At 41.1% G+C, this 11,521-nt stretch overlaps 1 protein-coding gene across 1 annotated transcript; it reads right to left on the bottom strand.

Moving 5' to 3' along the window:
• Window positions 1-203: 203 nt before the first annotated feature.
• Window positions 204-10,898, bottom strand: LOC125376153 (16 kDa calcium-binding protein-like). The gene is made up of 3 exons (XM_048387968.1): window positions 10,558-10,898; window positions 6,850-6,944; window positions 204-1,107 (listed from the first exon to the last, which is right to left on the bottom strand). Exons 1-3 carry the CDS (start codon window positions 10,702-10,704, stop codon window positions 900-902), a joined length of 450 nt encoding a protein of 149 aa, XP_048243925.1. The 5' UTR covers window positions 10,705-10,898; the 3' UTR covers window positions 204-899.
• Between the last annotated feature and the right edge of the window lie 623 nt (window positions 10,899-11,521).

Consider the following 11,521-nt stretch of genomic DNA (forward strand, 5'->3'; position numbering starts at 1 on the left):
TGGTCTCTTTGATATTCAGAGTATGGTTGACAAGTATATATTCAGGTAGGAGTGAGTGAGTGAGTTTGGTTTTACGCCGCTTTTAGCAATATTCCAGCAATATCACGGCGGGGGACACCAGATATGGGCTTCACCCATTGCACCCATGTCAGGAATCGAACCCGGGTCATCGGCGTGCCGAGCGAACGCTTTAACCACTAGGCTACCCGACCGCCCCTATACAGGTAGGAGGCAATGTTTATACAGTAGAGTAGATATCAGATGTCGTTATACTGGAGTGGAGAAGCCTGTTATGTACACACAAGGCACAGGCCCCTGAAGCAGGTTGTATAACTGAAACACTGGACCTATCTATATAAATAGACAAGGTACGTCACTTGCCATCTTGGCCGAAGTTGAAATCGGCTGTATATTGAAAATGGAAATGTATGCATATCATGTTCACAATACCGGCCCACCTCCCTCCACATACGACCTGCATGCCACAAACCTTCATTTTTTTTCAATTTATTACCAATATCGGGTGATTTTATCGAAATATTGGCTCAGTCGCGGCTGTGGGTCACGGAAGTAAACAACAAATCTCCGCGCACAATGGCGTCGAGTGCTGTGATTGGTCCGCGTTCCAACCATAACAAACGCGCATGAGGATATTTACCAATCAGAGCGCTCGGATCACGCACTACGGGCACATGGAAATATTTCTTTAAAATCAATTGAAAAATATTCTTTTCGCATCACGGACTACGCATACTTAAAATCCAAGTTTTCGGCCTTCCATAAGCTCCGTTATCGGGTGAACACTCAAAAAGTTATTCCTATCTTATATTAAAAGTTCTTCACGTCTGAACTGCACAATGTAGAATAAACGGGGTCCCCTGACATATTATTGTAGCGGGTTACTGTTTTTTGTTCAGTAACTCTAAAAACTCTTCATAATCTAGTTTTCCATCTCCGTTCCGGTCAACCTCTGAAATGAGATCATTGATCTCGGTGGTTGACAGCGGAACACCATCTGATTGCAGTACCCCAGACAGTTCTTCAGGTGAGATCTTCTTGTCCTCATTTTTGTCCAAAGACTGGAACAGGCGACGCATGCGTGCGCTTCTGAAAGTCAGACATGACATCAGTATAACTGGTTGTCATTAAATCAGAATAGGGCAGTTAGTTTCGTTTGTTATCGCCGCACTCAGCAATATTCCAGCTATATGATGGTGATGTAAATGATCAAGTCTAGACCAGACAATCCATTGACTGACATCATAAGCATCGATCTACGAAATTGGGATACGATGACATGCATCAACCAAGTCGACGAGCCTGATCACCCGATCCCGTTAGTCGACTCCCACAACAAGCATAGTCGTCTCTTAAGTGAGTGAGTGAGTGAGTTGGGTTTAACGCCGCTTTTAACAGTATTCCAGTTATATCACGGCGTGTCAGCTTAATGTGGGAGGAAAGCCCGAAGTGATGCAGGTCTAAGACGTTTACCACTTCGGTGAAACCCACGAGCACGGGTATGGTGCTGACAAACCTAGAAACATAATCGGGGCGAACCGGGATTCGAACCCACAATCATAGGTTTCTGGCGTGCCCAAGGGACGCAACTCTGCACAGCGAATCGCGGCGCCTTAGACGACTGGGCCACCCGTGCCCCCCGTCTCTTAAGACAAACATTGGTTGCTGAAGACCAATTCTAACCCGGATCTTAGTAATCCAAATATAGGATAGTATTGTTATGTTCATTTATCATTTTCTTCTTAGGAGATAAACAATTTTTTTTCTTTTCAGATTTTGGTGGGTTAGTGTTCGATGACCGGAAATTTACCATTTAAAACCTTCGGCTAACTCCGACAAATGACATTTCTTGGCATCGAATATTCATTAACACCCCCTAATCTTTCAACCTCTATTATTATATACTTCAGACTGTGTTTTATGAAGATGATAAAAGTGATATTTTCATTGCACTTGATACTTCACCCTTTGACGAAATTATTGTCTCACAAGAGTTACCTCCCCGCAAATTATCTCCCCTTTGTCGTAAGTGTCTAGCCGATACGCATACTGTTGACTTTCTATTAACGTTATTTCCGAAATTAACATGACAACATGATGACAGATGCTCATTAATGGAGTTAAAACTGCTTCTTGTTATAAACTGTAAATTTCTCATTTAACTCGTCAATCGAGAGTGTTCGTTTCACAAAGCGCCATTTTGTTACTTGACTAGCGTGTATGCTTTCGCTTTCAACAACGTTCTCATAGATTTCCAGAATACTTTTTGTTGAAGTTGAATTTGTATCCAAATGTACAATAAAGTAATTTATTGACCTCAAATATATTTTATTACTTTATATTTTATAAGATTTGGCAAACACGGAACAACTTTTAAAAAGGCAATTACAATGGGTAGTGAAAGGTCCCTGGGTGTCAGGTTTCAGGGTGTTATATTTTAATTTTCCGGTAGACAATTACACAAAAAGTATATGATAAATAGGATATTCCACGTGTCTTGTAATATATCACGTTTCTCTCATCTCGTGACAAGGGAAAGGAGGTATAACACACACACACACACACACACACACACACACACACACACACACACACACACACACACACACACACACACACACACACACACACACACACACACACACACACACACACACACACACACACACACACACACACACACCATGTGTCCCCTCCCTCCGACACATGGAATATCATCTATGTATTTGTGTGGTATCGAGAGGTACGTTTGTTTAAGTAAAATGTGTAATGTGGTTTGGTTGTGTGGTTGTTGTGTAGTATGGTGTGCTTGAATGATATGATGTGGTGTGGTTGTTGTGTAATATGGCGTGGCTATGTGATGTGATGACGTGGTTGTGATGCGTGATGTGGTGTGGCTGTGTGGTGTGATGTTGTGTGGTGTCGCGTGGATGTGTGATATGGTGTGGCTGTGTGATGTGGTTTGATTGTTGTGTGATGTAGTGAGGTATGATTGTTGTGTGATGTAGTGAGGTGTGATTGTTGTGTGATGTAGTGAGGTGTGATTGTTATGTGATGTAGTGATGTGTGATTGTTGTGTGATGTAGTGAGGTGTGATTGTTGTCTGATGAAGTGAGGTGTGATGTTGTGTGATGTAGTGACATGTGATTGTTGTCTGATGAAGTGAGGTGTGATTGTTATGTGATGAAGTGATGTGTGATTGTTATGTGATGTAGTGCGGTGTGATTGTTATGTGATGTAGTGAGGTGTGATTGTTGTCTGATAAAGTGATGTGTGATTGTTGTGTGATGTAGTGATGTGTGGTTGTTGTGTGATGTAGTGATGTGTGATTGTTATGTGATGTAGTGACATGTGATTGTTGTATGATGTAGTGATGTGTGATTGTTGTGTGATGTAGTGATGTGTGGTTGTTGTGTGATGTAGTGATGTGTGATTGTTGTGTGATGTATTGAGGTGTGATTGTTGTGTGATGTAGTGAGGTGTGATTGTTGTGTGATGTAGTGAGGTGTGATTGTTGTGTGATGTAGTTATGTGTGATTGTTGTGTGATTGTTCGGTGATGTGGTGAGGTGTGATTGTTATGTGATGTAGTGACATGTGATTGTTGTATGATGTAGTGATGTGTGATTGTTGTGTGATGTAGTGATGTGTGGTTGTTGTGTGATGTAGTGAGGTGTGATTGTTGTGTGATGTAGTGAGGTGTGATTGTTGTGTGATGTAGTGAGGTGTGATTGTTGTGTGATGTAGTGAGGTGTGATTGTTGTGTGATGTAGTGACATGTGATTGTTGTATGATGTAGTGATGTGTGATTGTTGTGTGATGTAGTGATGTGTGGTTGTTGTGTGATGTAGTGAGGTGTGATTGTTGTCTGATGTAGTGAGGTGTGATTGTTGTGTGATGTAGTGAGGTGTGATTGTTGTGTGATGTAGTGATGTGTGATTGTTGTGTGATGTAGTGACATGTGATTGTTGTATGATGTAGTGATGTGTGATTGTTGTGTGATGAAGTGATGTGTGGTTGTTGTGGGATGTAGTGAGGTGTGATTGTTGTCTGATGAAGTGATGTGTGAGGTGTGATGTAGTGAGGTGTGATTGTTGTGTGATGTAGTGATGTGTGATTGTTGTGTGATGTAGTGAGGTGTGATTGTTATGTGATGAAGTGATGTGTGATTGTTGTGTGATGTAGTGATGTGTGATTGTTGTATGATGTAGTGACATGTGATTGTTGTGTGATGTAGTGATGTGTGATTGTTGTGTGATGTAGTGAGGTGTGATTGTTGTGTGATGAAGTGATGTATGATTGTTGTGTGATGTAGTGAGGTGTGATTGTTATCTGATGTAGTGACATGTGATTGTTGTATGATGTAGTGATGTGTGATTGTTGTGTGATGTAGTGAGGTGTGATTGTTGTGTGATGAAGTGACATGTGATTGTTGTATGATGTAGTGATGTATGATTGTTGTGTGATGTAGTGATGTGTGATTGTTATGTGATGTAGTGACATGTGATTGTTGTATGATGTAGTGATGTGTGATTGTTGTGTGATGTAGTGAGGTGTGATTGTTGTGTGATGAAGTGACATGTGATTGTTGTATGATGTAGTGATGTGTGATTGTTGTGTGATGTAGTGAGGTGTGATTGTTATGTGATGTAGTGACATGAGATTGTTGTATGATGTAGTGATGTGTGATTGTTGTGTGATGTAGTGAGGTGTGATTGTTGTGTGATGAAGTGATGTGTGATTGTTGTGTGATGTAGTGAGGTGTGATTGTTGTATGATGTAGTGATGTGTGATTGTTGTGTGATGTAGTGATGTGTGATTGCTGTGTGATGTAGTGAGGTGTGATTGTTGTCTGATGAAGTGATGTATGATTGTTGTGTGATGTAGTGAGGTGTGATTGTTGTATGATGTAGTGAGGTGTGATTGTTGTGTGATGTAGTGAGGTGTGATTGTTGTGTGATGTAGTGAGGTGTGATTGTTGTCTGATGTAGTGAGGTGTGATTGTTGTGTGATGTAGTGAGGTGTGATTGTTGTGTGATGAAGTGATGTGTGATTGTTGTGTGATGTAGTGAGGTGTGATTGTTATGTGATGTAGTGACATGAGATTGTTGTATGATGTAGTGATGTGTGATTGTTGTGTGATGTAGTGAGGTGTGATTGTTGTGTGATGAAGTGATGTGTGATTGTTGTGTGATGTAGTGAGGTGTGATTGTTGTATGATGTAGTGATGTGTGATTGTTGTGTGATGTAGTGATGTGTGATTGCTGTGTGATGTAGTGAGGTGTGATTGTTGTCTGATGAAGTGATGTATGATTGTTGTGTGATGTAGTGAGGTGTGATTGTTGTATGATGTAGTGAGGTGTGATTGTTGTGTGATGTAGTGAGGTGTGATTGTTGTGTGATGTAGTGAGGTGTGATTGTTGTCTGATGTAGTGAGGTGTGATTGTTGTGTGATGTAGTGAGGTGTGATTGTTGTGTGATGAAGTGATGTGTGATTGTTGTGTGATGTAGTGAGGTGTGATTGTTGTGTGATGTAGTTATGTGTGATTGTTGTGTGATGTAGTGTGGTGTGATTGTTGTGTGATGAAGTGATGTATGATTGTTGTGTGATGTAGTGAGGTGTGATTGTTGTGTGATGTAGTGAGGTGTGATTGTTGTGTGATGAAGTGATGTGTGATTGTTGTGTGATGAAGTGATGTGTGATTGTTGTGTGATGTAGTGAGGTGTGATTGTTGTGTGATGAAGTGATGTGTGATTGTTGTGTGATGAAGTGATGTGTGATTGTTGTGTGATTGTTCGGTGATGTGGTGTGGTTGTTGTGTGATATGGTGAGGTTTGATTGTTGTGTGATGTAGTGATGTGTGATTGTTGTGTGATGAAGTGATGTGTGATTGTTGTGTGATGTAGTGACGTGTGATTGTTGTGTGATGTAGTGAGGTGTGATTGTTGTGTGATGAAGTAATGTGTGATTGTTGTGTGATGAAGTGATGTGTGATTGTTGTGTGATTGTTCGGTGATGTGGTGTGGTTGTTGTGTGATATGGTGAGGTTTGATTGTTGTGTGATGTAGTGATGTGTGATTGTTGTGTGATGAAGTGATGTGTGATTGTTGTGTGATGAAGTGATGTGTGATTGTTGTGTGATGAAGTGATGTGTGATTGTTGTGTGATTGTTCGGTGATGTGGTGTGGTTGTTGTGTGATATGGTGAGGTTTGATTGTTGTGTGATGTAGTGAGGTGTGATTGTTGTGTGATGTAGTGAGGTGTGATTGTTGTGTGATGAAGTGATGTGTGATTGTTGTGTGATGAAGTGATGTGTGATTGTTCGGTGATTGTTCGGTGATGTGGTGTGGTTGTTGTGTGATATGGTGAGGTTTGATTGTTGTGTGATGTGGTGTGGTTGTGTGATGTGGTTGTTGTGTGATGTGATGTGGTTATTGTGTCATATGCTGTGGTTGTTTTGTGATGTGATATTGTTGTGTGGTTGTTGTACGATGTTGTTGTTTGTTGTTTAACGCCGCACTCAGCACTAATCCAGCTGTGTTGTATGACGTGGTGAGGTGTGACTGTTGTGTGATGTGGCGATGTGTGATTGTTGGGTGATGTGATATGGTTGTTGTGTGATATGGTGTGGTTGTCTGATGTGGTTGTCACTTGTTCTAGTGTCGTGTGTGTCCAGGAACTCCACGTGCACTTCGTCAAACCCAAGCCTGTTCTGCGGTGGTAGATTCTTCCGTTGCACGTGTAAATCCTACTGTTTCAAAACGCTATTTTAAACCAGTGTTGTTTGGTATTTAACTGGAAACTTCAAGAGGTATAATAACAAGGACTTACAGTCTTTTACGTGGTTCAATGGCCGGCATAGCTGCCAGAAACTCGTCCAACGTCACTCGCTTGTTAGCATCCTTATCAAGGTCATTGAACAGACGCTGCGGATACAAGAGACAATATATCAGTACTGCCATTCTAGACTAGGAATGAACTATCTTTTGTTTGTTATTTTACGCCGCATTCAGCAATATTCTAGCTACATGACGGCGGTCTGTAAATAATCGAGTCTGGATCAGACAATCCAGTGACTGACATTGGTTAGTGACTGAGTTTGGAGATTTAACGAACCCTTCCGGTGGACCCGTTTTCGCACATTTATATTAAGGATGTGTTCACGATGCATGTGTCCTTCACAACATGATGTGTCCTGGCCTGGTCTGCACAGTTATTTTAAAACAAACTATTTTCAAAGTCCTAGTTGTGGAGTAGAATTACGAGCTAGGCGCATCACGCGATATTTCGAAACACTGTTACGAGCTTGTAGAACGGTTCTTAGACTAACATCTCGACTCTGAAATGAACATATTGTGAACATTTACAGAAAAAAACAGTTGTTAAAATACAGTTATAAAATGTAATAAAGGACCCATGAGATTTATATTTATTGATAATTAGTGATGCCAAATATGATAGACTTGCCGATTAGTACCCACCCGATCCGAGTACCCGAACTACCCGTCCCAGCCCTACTGCCCACATATGAAGATATCGAAATTTATACATGAATTTCGAATCCCATTTTTAACCACACGGAAACTCTTATATGTAGCTATTTTTTCAGTATATGTACATGATTGTCAGGGCTTTGTTTGTTTATTTGTTGTTTAACGCCGACCTCCGCAATATTCAACTGTATGACGGCGGTCTGTAAATAATCGAGACTGGATCAGACGATCCAGTGATTGACATGATCATCGATCTACGCAATCGGGATACGATGACATGATTCAACCGAATCAGCAAGCCGACCACCCGATCCTGTTAGTCGCCTCTTATGGCAAGCACGGGCAGCTGAAGACCTATTCTCACCCGGATCTTTAGCGCCCAAACAGGAATAATCTGCATTCAGGCTTAAACCCACCATCTTCCCGATGCAAGGGATTTAACTGACCATAAAGTCCAGTTAAAGCCCTTACCGCACTAGGCTGGAATTTCTAACCTCGATCGTAGCGCCACCAGTGGTTATTACGAGTTGTGTCCCTTCTATGCCTCTCCTATTGACCAATCAGATTCCGCCTCTTGTGTCGCTTATATTTGCTTCAAACAAAATGGCGACGCCTAGTCAAGACGATCTGATCAATAATCAAGATCTATATTGGGATAAAAAGGGTCTTTCATCGCAAAGTGCATCACATCACCTGAGCACCTTGATTAAAAACATGAAAAGATTTGGAAAATATCTGTTGACCCCGAGATGGCGTTGCACATGCTTTGCAAATCCTGCAATCGACCGAAATCTGCGCGACAGTTTTGGTTTTTTGGGGTGGGGGGTGTTCATTTATACATGCATGTCGCTTGATATAATTGGTTTTTATTAATTTGATAATTTAAAACTTTACATATTATTATATACAAATTTTTCGGAGACAATGTGTTTCTCTAAGCTGGGTGAAAACTGCACTCTGTCAGTGAGCATCCATCCTTGAACTTATTGCATCACGCCGCGATACTGTTAAAAGCGGCGTTAAACCAAACTCACTCACTCACTCGCCTCGGGAAGATGTTAACCCACGTTTAACAGGTCTTGATGCATTTTTACTTGACCCTTGACGCATGCATATACCCATGTGTCACTGTCTTGTCGGTAAACATCTCCGAAACCCCTTCAAACTGAAGCTGATTTCAATAATCAACTATTTCGGCAGTTATGTATCAGAAATCTGGATTAAAGTTAGTCTGCAGTTAGCCTACACTTTTATGCAGTATTCAATAGTATTCACATTTTACCTTGATTTGATCTTTGAAGCTTGAACAAGCCCATGTTGTTTTCTATATGATAATGCGAACTGTATCAGGATACATGCAGAAGTTTTAGTGTTGAAATTTGCATATAGAGTATAGTTAGAGTAGGTAAATGGAGTTTCGGGTATTATAACGAGGTCAGGTGAAATGGGGACTAATGTTATATAGCGACGTGCATGCACGTGCGTGTGTGTCTGCTTGTCCTAGTCCGGACTGATGCCGATTTATAGTGCTAGCTCACTGAGATACCATGCCGCAGTTTAACATGAATACCCCACTCAGACACTGTATACTGACTCCGCGCCGACCAGTCCTAGGTTTAGTCTCTTTAAGCCAGCTAACAACAAGTATCACATAAGTTTATTGGTATGACGCGGACGGGAATCGAACCCCGGACCTTCCGCTCTCCGGTCAGACGCTCTACCACTAGACCACTGAGGTGGTTGTATAACGAGGTATTTCGAGGGGTCTTAGCACGAGTCTGGCCAAGAAATATGCAGTGATACACTTGAAAACCCATTTAACATAGATTTGTATCAAGGAATTGTTAATAAAAGAAGCTCGGTGAAGAGTGGCAATTGTGATTATTGTTCATTGTGCGAACGCGTTCAAGGTAATAGTATTCAATTTATATTTAATATTATTTGTTCAAATACAGCTAATTAGTGCCAATTTATACACATATTTGTAATTATTTCATTTTGAGTCTACAAATACATCGACTAATTAAACATATTAGTTTAGAGAAATTGAAGTCTTAATTTCGCAAAAATCAAAGAATTAACCTGCTTGAACAACAATGAGCAAATCGTGCAAACACAACCTGGTTTCTGCGATATATGTGCGGCACGTGTGTAACGAACGAGAACAGACAACTCAAACCGGATCAGCAACTATCTCCTTCTTGCCTTTACAGTGTTTAAAACGAGCGTATTGTACACCAAGGCCTTCGCGACTCAGTGGGTAGCGAGGTTTGAATAGTCGTCCCAAGGTCACTGTTTCAAACATCGGATCTGGCAGCAGTGACTGCAAAAGTTTGTATGACGTGCGGAGACGTAACGGTCTGTGACTGATGTGCTGACACGCCCCCTCACAATTTCTCTAGCTCCATCCCTTTTTGCTGTGTCGGGAGGTTTTGTACAGGTACAAAACATTGAAAGAAACACTACACACCTGTGCTACAATAGACGCTGTGATATGTATTTTGTGGAACCCTACGAATCTTTTCAATGCGACTATTTTATATTTCGTGTAATCGACGCTTGTGGTTGCGATCTAGTGAGGTCATACCTGTAGGTATTAGTCTGCCAATCTGATCACCTCTAATCGATATTCGACGGGATCTTGTCTGATCATAACTATGTACTTGTCTTCCCAACTGATAATAGACTGGCATCTAGTCTCTGAAATTAACATAGTTTACAGAAAAAACCAGTTGAATTATATATATTAAATATATTTAAAAAAGGAGCCCAGAGACTTTCTCCATTTTCTGATACTGCAGTAATCGTGCCAAACATTATAGACTTGCATGGGCTGTATTGGATATATTTGTTTCAGGGTTGTATGACAGACTAATCTGATCACACCGAATCGATCTTCGATATGAACAAGTCAGATCATAACATACCCACCTGATCACTTCTAATCGATATTCGGGGTCATTGTGACCATGCGACCCCCTCTGTCGAGATATATTGATTTAACTTAATTTCTTTCCACGGGACTCTAATCACGATTTATACTCACATAAATTCTGTCTTTGTCCAAATTAAACCCAAGTGTCTTACACAGTGCGCGAAGCTCTTCCATATTTAGATAACCATCGCCATTTTTGTCTGAGTCTAGGAAAATTTCACTGTAAAGCTTCCTTTCCTTCTGCAGTAGTTGGGTCATCTTCTGCAGCCGTATCCTCAAAACTCAGTGATGCAACAGTCTTAGAAATACAGAACCTTCCAGGAATCGTGGCGTTTGCTCTGAGGTCGAGAATGAAGCTAGGCTACATATAAATAGAGGAGGCAACTTACTTCGCCTTGCGGAGCTCAAGCATAGCAATGCCAGTATGTGTTATAACTCGTTTCAATAGCAAGCAAGCAGGAAATAAACACGCGTTGTCCAACTGTTATTTGTCGCTTATCTTTCACGCAGAACATGTCACGGTTGTATTTACACACCCGCGTTCATGTTTGGGGTATGCGATTATCTCCTGTCTATTTACCACCTTACAATAAATCAATATATTTTTTTATTCAGAATGTAGGCCTCTCAGTCCATGGTTCTCAGTGTAAGCGGTTCGTGTAAGAAATAATAACACACTATCGAGCCCGCGATAGCGAAACGGGGTAGTCATGCTCGCTGTCTTGGTTGATGCATGTCATCGTATCCCAACTGCTCTGGGCGATGCGCAGGATGTCAATCACTAGATTGTCTGCTCCAGACTCGAATATTTACAGACCACTGTCTTATAGCATGAATATTGCTGAATGCGGCGTAAAACAAACACACACACAAACAAAGTTGTACTATTGCTACTGCTACTGTTAATGTCGCCATTGTTGCTACTGCTACTGTTAATGTCGCCATTGTTGCTACTGCTACTGTTAATGTCGCCATTGTTGCTACTGCTACTGTTAATGTCACCATTGTTGTCACTGCTACTGTTAATGTCGCCATTGTTGCTACTGCTACTGTTAATGTCACCATTGTTGCAAAT

Source organism: Haliotis rufescens, unplaced genomic scaffold (genome assembly GCF_023055435.1).
Source record: "Haliotis rufescens isolate VD_foot unplaced genomic scaffold, xgHalRufe1.0.p SCAF_7, whole genome shotgun sequence".
Taxonomy (NCBI): Eukaryota; Metazoa; Mollusca; class Gastropoda; order Lepetellida; family Haliotidae; genus Haliotis; species Haliotis rufescens.

Excerpts from the sequence above, each read along its gene's own strand:
- LOC125376153 (XM_048387968.1), bottom strand. The coding sequence starts at position 10,704 with ATGACCCAACTACTGCAGAAGGAAAGGAAGCTTTACAGTGAAATTTTC. Across the intron at positions 6,945-10,557 it reads TGGACAAAGACAGAATTTAT|CGTCTGTTCAATGACCTTGA; the intron begins GTGAGTATAAAT and ends TTGTATCCGCAG. Across the intron at positions 1,108-6,849 it reads ATTGAACCACGTAAAAGACT|AAGCGCACGCATGCGTCGCC; the intron begins GTAAGTCCTTGT and ends TCTGACTTTCAG.